Source organism: Lutjanus erythropterus, chromosome 12 (genome assembly GCF_056507025.1).
Source record: "Lutjanus erythropterus isolate fLutEry1 chromosome 12, fLutEry1.hap2, whole genome shotgun sequence".
NCBI lineage: Eukaryota > Metazoa > Chordata > Actinopteri > Lutjaniformes > Lutjanidae > Lutjanus > Lutjanus erythropterus.
Genome location: NC_139328.1, coordinates 2111320 through 2129911, shown reverse-complemented (window position 1 = coordinate 2129911; position 18592 = coordinate 2111320). Strand labels below are relative to the sequence as shown.

General features: G+C 39.6%; 1 protein-coding gene across 1 annotated transcript in view; it reads right to left on the bottom strand.

Annotated features, from left to right (window-relative positions):
• Nucleotides 1-17976, bottom strand: part of kcnq3 (potassium voltage-gated channel, KQT-like subfamily, member 3) — a 132372-nt gene extending 114396 nt beyond the window's left edge. Inside the window, exons 1-2 of the mRNA XM_084732620.1 lie at nt 17838-17976; nt 16813-17262 (exon numbers count right to left, since the gene is read on the bottom strand). Coding sequence (XP_084588746.1) covers nt 16813-17129 — 317 coding nt within the window. The 5' untranslated portion in view covers nt 17130-17262; nt 17838-17976. The remainder of the gene's footprint in view (nt 1-16812; nt 17263-17837) is intronic.
• Between the last annotated feature and the right edge of the window lie 616 nt (nt 17977-18592).

Sequence of the window (18592 nt, the reverse complement as noted above, 5' to 3'; positions counted from 1 at the left end):
GCAATTTAAATGGCCTCATTACTTTATTACCTGAAAACAGTGGACAGCTGCAGAGGAGGACAGATAAATGCAGACCTATAATTTGTCGTCACTTGACGCTAAAGTGGCGCGAGACAGTTCAGGTGATGTCAGCTCATTCAGTTTGCATAGCTTGATATAAACGCTTCATCATATTATTATTTATTAACTACTGTCTTGCTTAACGTATCCAGCTTCCCGTCGGTCTTCTTCTGCTAAATCCAACTGTTCAACCGTAGGAAATAAAACTGTAGCAGGTAGATTGCTAAATCGTTGTTGCCCTCTGGTGGTCGGGAGTAGTTTGGCTGATAACCAGAGTATCTGCTAACCTGCTAACTGTAGCTGCTTTGTAAAGATCAACAGATCATTAATTGCAGCACCACTAGTGGTTTGTGAAATGATAAGCTGTGATCTAAAGCATCACTGATTTAAAGTACATCACCTAAAACATGCACATCTGAGAAGGTCTCTATGTTCCTTCAGAGAATTTTAAAAATATTTACAGATTAAAAAATTTGATTCCATGACAGATTTCTGGTTGTTTTGCTCCATTTCAGACACTGAATTCCTGCTGAGATTCCCCAACAGTCATGCGTCTTGATGGGCCCTTGGCAAAGCATCGAGCCCCGCTGGTTTATTCAGGCAGCATCTGCCTCATATGTACGATATTCTGCACAAACCTGCTTGAAGCCAAAATATTCACAGAAACTCTGCCACAGCTTTATTGATACACGCTATCCTCCATCTTGATGAATGATTTCCAGGACAAAGTCATCAGTGTAGCACGAGAAATCGCTCCAATACATCTGAAGAGTCACTGCATGTCTTTCAGTGACAGAAACATTTACTGTGAGGCCCTGCAGCTGTGACCGATTGAACGTAGCATCGAGGTTACCTGAAGTTAAATCCACCACATTTAATCAGCCGTGCAGCAAACAAGAGCTGCCAAGGTCTGAAGAGAAAAGAGGATCGGCTCAAAACTTCACCCTAAAATACAGCATGAAAGAGTTCAACAAAAGTGTTGAGTCTACAAAAACGTGTTTCAGGGGGGACAGAACAACTTACACAGCTCTTTCTGCAGTTATTGGTAACAAAGATCAAACGGTCAGCGTCAGGACAACAAGCTGAGACATGAAACTGTCAACTGTCACTTTAACTAATCCCAAAGCTAAAAAAATTCTCTTATATCACCATCTAATCTTTCAATTCAAATATCACAGATAATCACCAAAACTGCATTCATGTTATTTTTCCGGGGCAGAGGAGATATGAGCTTTAAGAGAGACGCAAAACTGCTTCCTTCTGACTCATCTGCTCATAAGCTCAATTAACTCCTCGCACTCAGCTGTTTTCCCCACTGTCATGCACCGCGACCAAATGACTCTCGCCCTGTGAAATCTGCTGCCGAGTGCTATTTAGAGTCACTAATTGCTAATGAGTGCTCATAGCCCCTAATGAGCTGCTCACATCGCTTCCAGTCTCTAACTCCACTACGTCTGTTTTCATCCTGCCTCCGTATGATCGGCCCAGTTTAACCCACGAGCAAAGAAGACTTTTAAGAAGTTCAGTGTCAGGAAGCTAAATTCTCATGTCATTATTCAGAAACCTATGGTGGATTCTGCAAACAACACACAGATTCACTTATCACATGCATCAAAATAGCACTGCCCTGTACTGGTCCCATTTATGAACAATGTTAGAGGAGAATAAACAAGAGGACAAAAAGTAGTCGTGCGGTTTAGCTGCAGAGTTTGAGCTGTGCTATTACATCTTCTAGCTGAAATTTCTGAGATGGTGATACAGTCGTTTTCTATCTGAGAAAAATCAGATATCAAATCAACAAGGCCACAACCAAACTGACCTGATAGTTAAGTCCTCTGAGACCACCCTGAACATTAACTGAGGGAATTAAATCCACTGTCCAAAATATATGGACGAAAAAATCAAGACCAACTGCTAACTGTGAAAATGTTTCTGATGTTTGTCCAGCTCCTCTTCCTGAAAGTTGTAATCATTGAGATTTTCATGAAAGAAAACACAATTTTCAATTATATTTTTCAGGGCTACACAACATGGTTAAAAAAAATCATATTGTGTTCATTTTGTCATTTTGCAATTTGATTGGAGATTAGTGAGAATGATCATTTTTGCATCAGTATTTTCAGAAAAGTGTGTTGAATGTACCAAACTTTCTTACATCTGGAGAACAAGATCTGTAAACCAGAACATCTCTGCAGCGCTACAGTACTTCACTATAATTAGTATAATATTGCAGCTTGTGCAGTTATGACACTGCACTTGTCCATACTGTAATTTCAATAATTAATTAATTAATTAATTAATTAATAGTTGAGCCCTGCTATTGATGGATAGCATGTTTTCGTTCAGTGTATTTAAATTCCATAATCATCCTCACTGTTTACTGTTCATTCTCCTTATGGATTCTTCACATGGCGTGATTCTTTTGCAGGAATCTGTAGGAAAATTCTATTAATTAAAAGTTCATTAATTTAAAAGTTTTCAGACACACATTTTGCTTTTAACTAATATTGCAGAAAATTGCAGAAAGCCATATTGTGATTTCCATAAAATATTAATTAACTGTGCAGCCTTAATAGACAAAAACAAAGTAACTTCATTTGGCTGCACAGTAATCAGATACACCAGCTGTTCTTCTGACTCATTTCTGGCAAAGTAGCTGTTCTAGGACTGTTTGCTGGAGTGTTAAACTGCACTTGATGATCAGACTGCTTATACCCGCAGGTAGATTTGGTTTGCAGGAGGTGACACAAACATACTAAAACAAAATGAAAAACACCACAACAAAAAGCTCAACAAATGACAAGTAAAATAAATGAATAATCCAGCTAAAAATCTGTGCAGTGTTGCTCCGACTTCATCTGATTGATGGGTGCTGGAACAAAGCTATTTTTATATCACTTCTTTCTGCACCAGGGGACTATAAACCTCCGTCCAGAAGGAAGAAGCTGAATTTCACTGTGCAAAGGATGAGAGTTGTTATTTAAAATCGAGCTGGTGCACACAAGAAGCCATCAGCCGTTGCCAAATCAACCACCCTCTTGAAATGGATCAATGTCCAAGCGCTGCTCTATCTACAGGATTATCTAATATCTTTTGACTAAACTTCAAATCTGTAAATAAAACAAGAAGTTAGACTGGGAAATGCCGTCTGGCTGCAGTTGGAAGAAACAAAACTACGATCTCCAAAGAGGCCTTTTAGGCAGTTCAGAGGTGGGAAACAGAGCATTACCCCAAAAACTGAGCCCTGAGAACAGCTCGATTATAATCAAAATTAATCTTGGACTGAATCTTAAAAGCTTCGCAGGCAACAGGATGGCTCATAAAAGGAGGTTTGTTCAGCACCAAATCTGAAGTCCGCTGTCATAATGTTGTGTGAAAAAGTTATTATTGAGGCTGTTTTTCCAGCTGCAGCACATTTTTTTCACTCTACAAGGAAGTTTCAGGCTTGTTTGTTGATTTATTAAGCCCACTTCCACCCAATTTCCTCGTGCAGTCACAAAACTACTCAAAGCAAGGACAAAACAAAGACACATCAGCAGGGGAAACACATTACTTAGCCTACAGAGCCTACACAGTCGTTTTCACTGATAGGAAGGCAACAACATGACCACTCTGCCACTGAAAGCATAACGTCTTGTTCTGAGACAGAAAAGAAGACATGCAGCTGCGATGTCTGGGGAGACAGAGGTCACATTAAAGTGTGACATGAATCTTATTCAGCCTGGATTCGGATGGTAATTTGCTGAGGTTTCAGGTAATTATGTACAGGGTGTTTTTTTTCTACAATCCAAAAATAGCTTTGTGTTGGCTCGGCAAAAATCACAGAAGACAGGGAGAACTGGAAACTCATCAGCTGTCTTTTGTTTCAGTTTGAAAACAATCAGAAGATTTTAAATTTGGATCTGTTGAGAAAAGAGGAGAAAACAGAGCTGAGGTGCTGAATTTAAATGCAGCATTTCATGTATGGTGATATTTACATTTTCATCAGCACATTATGATCCACATATATTAATATGCAACTATTAAGCACTTTTATTATCTTGACAACAAACTCTTAATTCAAGGTTCCTTTAGCTTTGTGGTTGAAAGCTCAACACAAAAAAGATTCGTCCTCGACCTTTTTGTGTCAAACTACTGTTTCCTAAAATATCAGAAACCTGTGGAAAATGTCAGTAACAAGTCTTCAGATGTCTTTTGTCCACCCAACAGTCTAAACATGAAAGATATCAATAATGCAAAGAATTATAATTAAAAAAAGCTGCAAATCTTAATTTAAAAACTACAATTAAGTTTTGTTGATAACTTTTTGTGTGTCTATGACTCATGATTTATGTGACAGCACTAGCAGTAATATTATTAGGGCTGCAACTAACAATTATTTTCATAGTTGATTAATCGATCAATAGTTGTTTGGTCTATATTGTCAGAAAATTGTGAAAAATATTGATGAGTGTTTCCCAAAGCCTAAGATGACGTCCTCAAATGTCTTGTTTTGTCCACAACCCAAAGATATTCAGTTTACCGTCAGAGAGGAGGAAAGAAACCAGAAAATATTCACATTTAAGAAGCTGAAATTAGAGAATTTAGACTTTATTTCTTTAAAAAATTCAAACCGATTAATCGATTATCCAAATAGTTGTAATCAATTTAATCAGCCATTAATAATTGATTAATCATTGCAGTTTTAAGTGTTAAATTGAAGATTCTACTGTTCTTAATAGAGTTTGACGTTCTGCTCAGTCTCTGTGTTGTGTTCTCTGTCCGTGGTGCTGAAATCTCTGCACGGCCCACAACAGAACCTGAAGCTTTCTCAACCAATAAAAATGCACTTGACTCTGGCTTGTTTACCATGTAGACTCTAATTAACCAATAAATGTCAAATTTTTACATGAATGTATCATTCACAGAGACCACATTTCCAAGACTACTAAACATCACTAAAAACATTAGAAATTATTCATATAATATTACTGCTAATGCTGTCAGGTAAAATATTCTGAGAGGTTCTAAAAGTTTCTGACTTTTGTTGACAGACAAAAGAAGAAGAAGGAGTGAGAACCTTCACCTTCAGCTGATAATATTAGATATCTTGTTCACTGTGATAAAAGACATTTTTTTCTCAATAAAATGTGGATATCAGCTCCAGAGTGACTTAAAAATGGAACTGATAACAATATAAACCTGATAAATTTGTCTGACTGCTCCTGTTTTTGATCCTTCCAGCTTCTTTTCAGTTAAGTGACCGTGTTCTCAGATATAATCTTAGTGACTACAATGTTTATAATACTGATAGCCACCACAGCTACAAATATAAGTTTTAATAAATAAGAATTAAGAATGAAATTATGTAATCCTGCAAAAGTCCCTCCTGTCAACCTGCCATGAAAACACAACTAGCATCACAGAACTCTACAGATGTGTATCAATCTAACTGTCACTCAAAACTGAAGAAAACTTTTGACACGTCGCAAAACAATAAAAAAGAAATGAAAAAAGCACAAATCTACAAAAGGTAGTTTAATTAGAAGTTGGAGGTTTAGGCAGAGCACAAAAAGTGGAGGTCGCAAACTGGAAACAAAACCAGTTGTCTGCCAGCTGTCTTGGTCATTTACATGAATAAAAAAAATGCAAAGTTGTAATTATTCTTCCGTGTCAGTTAGTACTGGCCATGTTTCATGTTTACAACAGAAACAGTTTCTCCTTCCTACTCTTCCTCTTTCAGAGTGGAACTGACTGATTTCATGCAAGCTTAAAGTTGCCATGTCAGAACTTGTTCAGAGTGTTTCCATCTCCTATGACACGCATTAAATCTTTTTTGAAAAAAAACAACAAAAAACTTGAGAGCATAAAAACTTTTGAGAAATTAAAGATTTTTTAATTTTGTCATTTCCATCAATGTTTTCTAAGACATTCAAAACACGCATAAAAATATCTTGACGGAAAAACATCCATCGACTAAAGTTAAAGACAAAAACATGATCAAAAGCCGAAATGGAGCTACTTCTACTGTAAATTAAATCTTAAAGTTCTGTTTTGTGTCCATGAAAACCATCCTGATCTTAACCATTTAACTCTCGTCACTGTGGGAGTCCAAACCAACAGCTTTGTTTCAGCAGGATGACAATGCATGTCTGACATTAATCCAAAGAGCCTGAGGGGGCTGGAGATCGGCCTCCACCTGCAGAGGAGCGTGTAATCCTTCACACTGATCTGCAAGCATGAAAACCACCAGCACTGATGATACGAGCTTTTCATCTGACAGACACTCCTGCTGCTGTTGATGTTGTTGTTTTCCGGTAAAAAAAAAAAAAAAAAAAAAAAAAAAAAAACATCATCATCAACATTCTGGAGGAGTGATGGGAGGGAGGGGGCGAGCGAGCACTACATGACTATCAAAGAGAGAGAGCGAGAGATGTGGGAATTACACAGCCGAGCATTCTGGGAAGCCGCCCTCCTGTCAGGCCTGTCTGGATGCCAGGACGAGGCCAAGGTTCACCGCTGATCTGCCACCCAAACTGCTGATGTCCAACGTCTCCTGTTTCCCTCTCTCTCTCTCTGTTTTCACACATGCTCGCTCTACCTGACTCTCAGCCTCCACTGCAGATCTGATTTCACTCGCTCCACTGCGTTGTTATGGTAACAAAATTTTGGTACTACAGTACTTCAGTCATGTAACGGTAGCTTGAATCTGATACCTCTGCTCCCTGAAATTCCCTCACAGTGTCACCTCCACAGAGGAAGAAGAGGAGTTACTGGAAAAACAGGTTTTTAAACTGGGTTCTGTGGGAACCAGTACCATTAAAATCACATGGCTCCAGTGAGATATCTTGTTGAAAACATTTACAGATGGTTACTGTAGGTTTAATATTCATATTTATGTTGAAATCATGAAGTTGTTGTACGTACAGACAGCTGGACTTCCAGGTTGTGTCGCAGAAGCAACAAAACCTCATTCAAAATCACAATGACATTTCTAAACTTTTAATCCAAGCTCACTAATCTACAGATATAAATCCATCACTCGTTAGTAGGGCGGGGCAGTGTGGACTAACTTTTATATCATTTGGAGCACAGATGGTACCAGTATATATCACAGTATATTAGTTTTTCTTAAAATTTTAATAGAAATTAGGAAAAATGGATGGAGCACTGGTATGGCAACTGAATGACAGTTATAACTGCACTCTTAACTGTCCTCATAGGACATATTTCACACACTTACCAAAATACAAAACTTTTTCTTAAGTATATCGAGTACTATCAACCCTCATAATCTCTGACGTCTGACACGATCTGCAGATTATTTGCAGATAATGGAAGATGCACCGGTTTTAATAAAAATATTAACTAACTCCTCCTTCTCCTCTTCGTCGTACACAGTGCAGACAATAAAGCAACGAAGCAACTGACTCGACGAAGAAAGGAAGTTATATATATATGTTCGCAGCCTCCTCTCCTGCAACTATGTTTTACACAAGCAACAGTGCGTTAGCTCCACCGTGCAGCGCTACGTTTAAAAACAAAGCAGTACGAGGACTTGTGCGGTCCAGATGATTAGCTGGCCCAGGCTGATGACGATAAATCACGGGACAAATTTGGGACAATTTCTTTTTGGTCAAGCAAAGCCAGGGCTCTTCCTGCCAGCACGGTCAAATCAATGTCCATCATGGAAATACTAAAAATTTAAAATCTAGCAAAGACAATCAATTGTATTTTGCTTACCATTAAACTGTTGTTAGGCCTTCATTTTGAAAGAGGTCAGTGTTGAGTTCACTTGTAATGATAAAGAACTATATTTTTTATATTAAACTGTAATTTTATTCACTCAGAGCTGCACATCCATGTCGTTTATGTTGTTCTTCTACTTTTGCTGCTACTATCATTGCAAACTGTATGCAGCCTGCCTGGTACACTGTAAAACATCACATTTTAGACATTTCCAACAAAATTCATCACATGGCAGTTCAGGAAGAGTGGCCAACAGTAGAAGTGCCCTATATAGAACATTTTCCATTAGAGATTTGGTCATTATCAGGACTGTTTATTATTTGTGTCTGGCCCACAGCAGCCTGATCAATTTCTCATGTGGCCCCCAGTGAAAAATAACTGCCCACCCCTGATCTATACCATTTATACTGTCCACTCCTACTAGCTAGTTAATGTCAGTAATGATAAGTTAGATTTGGTTCGGTCAGTTATCAGTTATCAATCGGTATCAGCCATGAGAATTATCACTTATCTGTATCGGCTGAAAATTCCATATTGTGCATCCTTAACTGTTAGAGGAGGTCTGGGGGAAACTCAACTCAATCCTCTTTTCACTTTATTGAAATCAGACAATTCCTCGTTCCTCTGGGGCCGCTGGCGTTTCCTGAACCCCACGAGAGAATTGAAATGATCCAGTCATTCAGCTGATATCAAGAACCCCTGCAGGGAAGAAAGGACTGCCAGCTGAAATTCAATTATTTGTGTTATCAGTCAAACTGCCAGTCTGTCACAGGAACTATTAAACAGACATTTTGACCTGCCAAATCAGAGTTAAGTGCCACCTGTGGAGGAATCGGAGTTATTCTGAGGATCTTCTGTTCAAGCAGCTCTACATTTCTGACCTTCACAGCTTCAAATACATCTTTACTTTTTAATGACAGATCCACTTGAGTAATTCCGGCCCTGGTGAAAATGTTTTGGGAAGAAAATAAGCCAACTTTTCATGTTGGCTTTGGTTGAAATACAGCAGGCAGCTGTGAGTTTTCACATGTTAAATTTTGCAGTTTTTCTGGTTTTCTGATTATTCGACATCCCTCTCCACCTCTTCATATATCTGTTTTTCCTTTATCTCGGTCCACCCATCTGTTTCTGCTCTTTAATCCCCGTCCCACTTGCCTCTCCTTCCTATACGTGTCACGTTGAAGCGTTGCCTATGCATCATAATCTGTGGGTGAAGTGTGTGAGTAACGCTTCCCCTGCTGTCAACACAAACCGCTGAAGTGCCCTTGAGCAGCACACTTAACATCCAGAGAGCTCCGGTCGAGCCGCACAGCTGCGGCAGATGTGTCACGTTGACGTCTGTCACGGATTTATTTTAGAAATTATTATTTGCATTTTATAATTCTGTATAAATAATGTTAATGATTAGAGTTTTTAAAGAATCAGTTCACCCAAATTGCAAAACAAAAAAATACATACATCCCTTCTAATTCTAGAGATATTTTACCATGCATTACTTTCTTTTTTGGTTTGTTTACTTGCCGACAACATATTTTTAGGACGATTTTTATTTATTTTGGATGTAAACACACATCAAGACATTTTGTTTGGCAGCTGTGTACAAACCATCAGAGAGTCTCGACCTCACCCCTCCCATAAACCTGTGAGACATATTAAATCTGTGTATTTCAAACGTCGCAGAGACGGGAATTAAAATCTTTTATTCATTGTTTTAATTTACAAACAAAAAACTGACAGCAACTATTTGAGATAAACTTAACACTGGAAGTGCCAGAATCCAATAATTACTGGAATGGTCAAAAGAGGTGATTGTGACCTTTGAACTCCAAACTCCATTATCTCTCATGATAAATATCAGACTAAGAGATTAATGCATTTATTCTTTTAGGGTTTTTTTTAAGCTGAAATAACACAGAAATATACATATTGTAAATATATTTATCACTATGCATGCCATCGTGCGAAGTAGCCTGTTATGACTGAATATTTTTCTGTAGGATAATAACCATCGGTGATCAGATTCAAATTTTAGATTAATCTAGAATTACTCAGAGTGAGAAACAGTTAAATGTATTTTATAAGATTATAATCATGTTATTTTAACATTAATAAGAACAAATTTCCACATAGAACACAAAGTGTTACAACCATCCCAGGTCTCCCCTACTTTAGCTTTAACTATGTCTAATTAATCAGTTATTTGTATTTTAAAATTTAGATACTGGAAATCCATCAAAGGACTGTATGAAGTTTTACTGACAAAGACAATGACAGTTGCTAAGCAACCGAGACCAAACCAAGAGGTAACAACATAAGAGTGGTCATTTTCACATGGTCAAATAGGACCACCTCTGAGTAAATCAGGTGAAAATGATCACCTTTTTCTTTTTTGCCTTGTCATTTGTATGTTTTTTTAGATAAATTACACAAAAGGCGGACAGTCTTAGGAAAAGTCAGGTACCAGCAGCACTGCATTTTTTTTTAATTCAAAGTTGTTATGAATTAAAACGGTCAAAATGAGTCCCTTGGCTGTTCTAGTATTAAAGGACAGGTTCACAGTTTTTCATGTCTTAAAACAATAATCAGGTCATCATGTCTACGATGAAACAGGTTTTTCTTGCTGTAATCATTCCTCTGGTTCATAGTGCACATTGGATGACCATTATAGGCCTTTACACAGACTTTTTGGATGTTTTTTTGTGATTGTGTGAGTTTGATGAATCCAAACTAACCGCTGAAAGTTCACACAGCAAAACAAAGAAACATATTGAGGCATAACTTCAGTTTCCCATTGGAAAAAGCTGTCTGACAGGTAAAGTGGTGAAAATATTCTAAATATAGTGTACACTTCAACTGATATTGATTTTTTTGTAGGTGTTTATGTTTTAAAATATGATTTCCTGTCCTTATCAGAACATTGTTTAGCTTCCTAAACCAGTACTACTGCTGCTTCTTTAATTTGCTGACCACGAGGGATAGGATTGATGAGATTTTATTGACAAAAGTCTGATTCTTTATCCATTCCCGTATTGATTCCTCATCAGTTTTCCAGTTTCAGTCCAGCTGTTTTATCTCTGAGTCTAAAGACTTTGAAGGAACCAGAGGTGGAAAAAGTACACACACTTCTTACTCAAATAGAGTACAGATACTTGCATTAAAAAGCACTAATTCAATCCCTTTACTGCAGTGTAAAGAGTATTCACTAATGTACTCAAAGTTTAAAAGAAACCCCTTACAAATCAGTTCTCTGAAGGAGGTTTCTATCAGCTGTTTCTGTGCAAAGCAAACTGAACCTCACATCAAATGAATATAATTTGATGACTGTTAAACTTAAGTCATTCTAACTTCAACTAAAGTCAAAACAATATGCTGAAAACAATGAAGATTAACTTTGCTCAAAGGTGAAAATCAGTTTTCAGCGTTTGCAACAGAAGTTGAAACATTATGATCAACATGAGAGAACACTTTTGGTCTAACTGACCTTTTTTCTTTTGTCAGAAATTCCCTTTTCTCTGCAGGATCGTCAGAATCAAAGCTGCTTCACAAAGTTCTCTGAATCAAGGCGTGTGCCCCACTGCCTCTAAAAATCACTTCTGAAGAGCTAAAAAGGCCTCACAGGCAGCTGACAGATTCACAAGACGCCTTTTCTCTGCGGTCCGGTCTCCGTCTCTGGACGTTTTGCCTTGTTATGTCTGTGACGGACACTTCTTGTCCCACTCACTTTAGTCGAAATCAATCTTGAGAGTTCTATCAAGAACTCTTTTATTGTGGTACAAAGAACCCTTGACAAAACTCTTTCTTCCAAAAAGGTTGTTCAGAAGCAAATAGTTCTGGGTAGAACCTCAGCTCTTCAGGTAGAACCCTTCTGGAACCCTTATTTCTACGAGCGTATACACCGCCTCATACAACACCATGTCAAACAATCCTTACTATCCCTTTAATATAATCCATGAACAGGAAATATCAGTTTACACACACACACACACACACACACACACACACACACACACACGATCTGATCCAAACACAGCAGCAGTCAAGTTCCCTCAGTTGACCTCGAACGCATCTGATGTCCTGCAGCTGATCCGTACGTTAGAGACGGACACAAGAAGGTCTGCGTGATTCGTCACTTCCTGGACTGAGAAGATCTCACATCAAACCAAACCGTAGAGGTGAAGCTGAGGGATTCTGTGTGTGATATCTGTGATAAAAGGCTGAATTTTCACACGGAATTTAAAGCTCAGCGCAGCTCTGACATCAGCAGCACATATGGAGCGGCCATATTGGAAGTTGCATATGTTGTGTTGCAGAGACACGCGTGCTGTCAGTCGAACACGAGACACGCAATGACTCAGTCTGATCAGTGTTTTCCTCTCGAGTTAATGAGCCGAGCAGAAGAAACATAAACTGTTGTGTCGATCTGCAGGTGAGAAGAGGTGAATGTATGCGAGGACTTTTTTTTGCCCTGAGTTCAGACTCTCAGGCAGAACAAACTGCACCTCCTTCACATGAAGCCAAATCCATCTGTTGGGATGGTTAAGAAGATGATCTAAACTGCCAGATTACAAGGTAAGACAGAAAAACAGAGAGTAGACAGCAGCTAAATGTTTGTTCATTGTGTCTCTGGATGAGTTTTGTAACTCTGGCAGCTTCCATACCAACATTTGGACAAACAGCGATTTTTGAGACGTACAAACTCAGCAAACAAACAAACTATCGACTGTCATTTTGGCATCGGCCGGAGCACGCAACAAAATCACAGCAGTCATCAAGCAGGAGAGCTGAAATGTAACCGAACAGCTCTGAGGGTCAACGGTTATGCGGGCTGAGATTATTAATTACTGCTTCATGACACATCACCATCATCATCAGAGACAGACAGACGTCCAATCACCTCTCAGACCTCTGAAAACACACACAGAGCAGCAGTGATAATCAGATAGAGGCTCAGACTATTAATTACCTGCTGCTTTATTAAATCACAGCTGGATTCAACAAGTTATTACACTCAAGACGAAGTGACTGACTGAACATGTAACCTTACTGACTTTTATCTTGTGTCTTAGAACCAGTAAAATCAGCTTAAGATTCATTTTACACTGAAATGGTGATGTTTGGTGTACGAATAACACACTAATGTCTATAACAACAACTTTTTTTGCTTTTCACATATCATTTAGTCTGCACACTGTGCAGAGACGGCGTGTCATTTAGGTCATAGAGGAAAAAAATGTCAGGTGACGTAGCACAAAGAGCAACAAAATCCAAATACAGAGCAGGTGGGGCGGATGCATAGGTCAAGCAAACAGTTTCACAAAGGGCTTTCACCCTGGAGACTCCAGTTCCACGTAAAACCAAAAGTTTAGTACTTTAGTACACAAGTTAACTTGACTCATGTCAAATAACATAACTAAACTTACATAATGTAACTAATGAAACTAACGTGCTTATTTTAACCCGAACTGTTATCTTTTTCCAAATAATTTCAGTGCCTAACCGTAACCATGACATGACATGACAAAGTGGTGTACTATTTATACACCATCCCATGAGCTCACATTGTGTATTTGTGGCAACTTAATATTTAGTATCGCATCATGATTTGCAGCCTGCAGTTCTTTAAGGTACAACCTTGTTGCTTTCAGAATAGTTTAAAGCAAAATACAAGTGATTTGTAGGCCAGTTAATTTTATTTTTTACATAAAACTATTGTTTCAACACAATTTAGTATGAGTGCAATGATACATCGATTTTGATCAATATACCAATTCATTGTTTACTGACCCAATATAATTGATGCCAGGTGACAATATCAATCTATACAATCATCTTCAAGATACGCCTTTATTTTGAAATCTGTCTGTGTCACAAATATCTGGAAGAGTTCAGTCAAAAAAAGTGTCAAAACATAATCTAGTTGCTTTTTATAAATGTAACATAAATGTCACTGAATGTGTTTATTGGACAAATATCATCTGATATTGACAGCAGACTCCTGGAACCGAAATTGTACTGTGGCAGCAACATTATTGTAAATATTATATTGTTTGTAAGAACTGATATAATATAGTACTGTGGTGAAACTTGTGGCGAGTATATTTTAACTTAGTCGACTAGTTTAGAAATCATTCACACTGAAATATCAAGCAGCATTTCCCATCAGGCTCCATGTAAACTCCACCTCCCTCAGGCTTGGCCTTGAAGGCAGTGGTTTATGCTGCACTTCCATGAAGTTGAATGTCTCACAAGAGGCAGATGTCTTTTTTTTTTTTTATGTCTAAATTGAAGCAGCATACACAGAGAAGTCTTGTCTTTCAGTCCCAAAAACTCTGGATCCTACATTTCCCATAATGCAACTGGATAGTGGGTAGAGCATTCCTGCCCGGTAAACAGCCACATCTTTTAAACTCCACAGCACACAGACTTATCCTATACAATATAATGTATCAGTCTCCAGGACAGTGTGCATCTTGTCTGAGGTTAAAACTTTTTTTTTTTTTTTTAATTGGACAATAACAGATTCCTATCATCTTTGCTTTACATCCAAACTTCACTTACCCTCCTATTTGTTTTTAAAATACAAACATGTAAAATTATCCATATCAGCCATGAGAAGCAGGTAAAAAACATCCAAACTGTGCATCCATCACTTTGGAGTGGATGAAGTGTGATCTTACTGTAGAAGCAACCCTACATGTATTTCTTGCACAGACTAATGGATGTAAAACACCAGCTGAGCTGTTAATCATAGCTAAAATAAGCTAAAGTCCATTCAGAACTGAGTGAAGAACAACCACAAATTCAGGACAAAGTTTCCCTCTGAGCGGAGAGTTTGGTAACCTACTTGAACAAAAAATATCACACAGCTCAAACACCACGATTCATCAGCCATCTGTTGAAGCTCTGCTTATGTAAGTTTGGTGGGTTTAAGTGGTTTGGAAGCACAATCACTCACATGACAACTGGAAAAATCTGCAGCCGAATCCTTGAATTCAGACTCAAACACACCTCAGATGTGCAGCCAACAGCCCAGCAGCTCAATGACTGACTGAGAGGTTGTATAACCGAGCGACATCCAGGAGGAAACTATTCATTTCCCACAGTAATATTAGGTTACAGCCTCACTGGGTTCCACATCAGTGCAGCACAAGCCTTCATTAATGGACTGAAAATTGCTGCAACAAAGTGAGTCAACTCATTCCAGAGACTCAGACTCTGAAGAGCCGTTCCGCCGAATCGGTGCCATTTGGATGTTGTAACTTTTCAAAATTCATCTCAATTCTTTCATTTCAGTTCTTTAGCACTTCATCTAAAGTGCATGTTTTTGTCAGGCCGTCGTCACCAGAAAAATGTGCATGCTGGTTTTAAGTGCAAGCAGCTTATTCTGACTGATAGGCGGTGCCCCCTAATGGACGTAGTAAATATGACAGGAGAAGCATATCAAACAAACACAGGACTTTCACCCAGAAGACTGCGGTTCAAGTTCCTTGTGCATGAGAGTAACTTAAAATTTCGTTATGGATGTGACGTCTGTTCTGCAAGTGATGTCACTTGCAGTTTTATTGCTTAAACCATTTTACAATGTAAACCATGTATTTAATGTCACATGAGTTATGTTAGTTGACCTGCATCACATATTTATGGGCTACTTTCAGCTCACACACAGTGTTTAATTATTTTACCTCCTATTTTACCTGCTGAACACATGTGGTACGCCCACCAAACGAGAGAAAATGTATGTCAAAGCCCGCTGCTCAGCGTTTCCATTCAGTACGGAGTTTTAGGCCATTTTATTTATTTTTTCCAAGTTTTCTGGCTGGAAAATGTGTCAGACGAGTGATGTCATTTCCGTTATTTTAACCCAAACCAAAATCATTTCTAAATCCCAACCGAGTAGTTTTATTGCTACAACCAAACCAAACTGCAACGTAATCCATGAATGTGATGTCACGGGAGTGACATTACATGACCTGCATCACAATTGAGCAACCTGGTCACCAGCAAAACATTTATTTAAACAGAAACAGTGCCGCACTGAACACACTGTTGTGCACGCAAGCGCACTGCCCTGCAACACCTTCTTAATGCTGTATGGTTTACATACATGTCGCTACTGATTGGGTGACACCTGAGACACACCCATCAAACGAGAGACAATGTATCTCAAAGCCTGCTGCACACATTTTGAGAAAACTGACCGGTCAACATGGAAAATACAGTAAAACAGTGGGCGCCCTTTTCAGACTGGACGTGCCCCAGGTTCAATAAGCCTGTCTCCATCAGCAAAATGCTGTTTTGGGACCATCAGGCCATTTTATTTATTTATTACAAGGAAACAGGATTGTTTTTTAGCATAACATTAGGAGATACTTCAAATGTAGCCATATGGAATCAATACTAACAGCATGATAACATGACTGAACACTGACGTTCTCCATTAAACTGACGAAATGGCTTCTTTTTTTTTCTTTTTTCTTTTTTTTTTTTTTTTTTACAGAAAATAGAGTAGAATTTTACTCTTGGTCTCACCATGGCCTCAAGGAGACTCTGATGATGAGTATAAACCTTGGGACACAACTAATATATATAGAGTAACCAACATATTGTGAATTTCTACTAAGAGAGTGTATTTAAATGTCTAAACTGGAACTGGAGTCACACAACAATTCAAAGAATCAGATTTGAGGGATTTCAATAATCTCATGGTGAGGTGTAGTTAGAGAGTGGGGATGGGCTAAAATCTTATTTTTTCAGTGTTCTGGGTAGTTTTGATTAAAGTTTTACTTGATGAATCTTCAAACTGCAATTAGGCCAAAGTGCGGGACACTTTGCTGGATACTGTAATGTATTGTACAGATATTTTTCCTTGCACGTTTTGTCCTGTAGACGGAAAAAGCACCGATTTGGCGGAATGGCTCTGACACAATCAGCAGCTCCGTGACATCCAGCAGGCTGAGGAGGCTCTCACTCCTCGGCTGCTCATTTCATCTCTGAACAAGTTGTAAAAACGCCTCATGTACTCACACGAACGCGTGGTAGAGCAGCGCCCATCCTCTCGGCCTCTCCAGCGCGTCGTAGATCAAGTTCTGGATCCTCCTCTTGCGGATGTTATTCCTCTTGGCCGGTCGGGTGTAGTTCAGGGGGGTCTTGGCCAGCAGCCCGATGCCGATGCCCTGAGAGCCACGCTTGTAGTCGTCCCGGCCCGCGGACACCAGCAACAGCGCGCCATCCTTGTCCGCTCCCCCGGTGCCTTGGTCCAATAAGTCCCCGGGAGGAGGAGCGCCGGAGCTCTTCTTGTGCTCCTCCGAGCCGCTAGCGACGGTCCTGGACCGGAGCCCCATGGTCAGTGCTGGATGCCCGGGGTGGGCAGCATGCCATGATCCGGGCGCTAGATCCGGAGACACCCCCCTTCCTCAGCCGCGGGTCATTTAAGGATGTGGTCCCCGGCGCGAAGGGAGGTGCTCAGCAGTCTGACTGGAAAATAAAGAGAAGGAGGAGGGATGGAGGGAGAAAGAGAAAAGGAGGAGAAAGACGAAGAGAGCGTTACATCCTTTATTTTGGGAAAGCATCGGCATCTGGTGCATTCTGGGCGCAGAAACGAGCAGAAATGGAATAGAATCGTGGGTAAAACACACAAACCCCCCACGCCCTTATGATAAAAACACTACAGGAAAATTACACTGAGGTGAGATCAACAGAAAGTCGGATAAACTCATTACAGAGCAGCGCAGACGCGTTTGAGCCCCGTTTGATACGAATATTGTTGAGGTTTTACGCAAAATTAGGCGATAAAACACCTGATTCCTGGCGATGTTGAAGCCTGTCAATCAATCAATCAATTTCAAATACAAAGAGGTATCAAGCAACAATTGTCCACTTGCCAAACAGCCTTCTCCTCCCTCAAAGACACACACACACGCTGGAGAGACAAAGACCTGGCATCACGCTGCATCCACACACACCAAATCAAAGAGACACCTATGGGAGGAAACCCGCCGAAGACAAAAAAAAAAAACAGCTCGGAGCAGCCGCGCCGAGCCGAGCCCTACCGGCAGCTGTTCCCGTGCATGGCTCGTGTCTCCGGGGCTTCCAGCCTCCATCCACCTGCAGAGGAAGCGGTGCTGATGCTGAGGCTGAGGCGGTGGAGGAGGAGGAGGAGGGTGGAGATGCTGCGTGAAGGAGGTCGATACTAAAACTGAGACTGAGGAGAAGCAGCAGGAGAGAGAGAGAGAGAGAGAGAGAGAGAGAGAGAGTTTTCATCAGCGGCAACGCTGATGCGACGTGCGCGCACACTCACTCTCTCTCTCACACACACACACACACACACACAAGCTACATAGGGGAGACAGGGGACGGGTGTAACACATTTTCATTTCAGTCACAGACATTTGGACTCGTTTGGACTTGACCAACCAGATGTATTAAACTTGCATCTGTCTGCCAATTGCCTCACACCCAACTGGTCACATACCAACAATTTGGGGAGTATTGGATGTATGGAGTACGGATTATGTAATCTGGATAGTAAAAATGGAGATTAGCAGAGATGGGAAGTAACATTACAAAACTTTGTTATTATAATTTTTTTTTGGTACTTTACTCGAGTATTTTTTTCTTACAACTTTTTACTTTCAATCCAAAAATTTGAAGAAGTTGTACTCTTTACTTTATAAAGCAGACCTGTAACTTTAGTTTTAATGCAAGAGGAAAACAACGTACCAAGATGTAAGGAGACGAAAAATTAAAAGACGTACAGTAACAAGACAAAAACAACTAAAAGACATAAGATGAAAAGTACTTAACG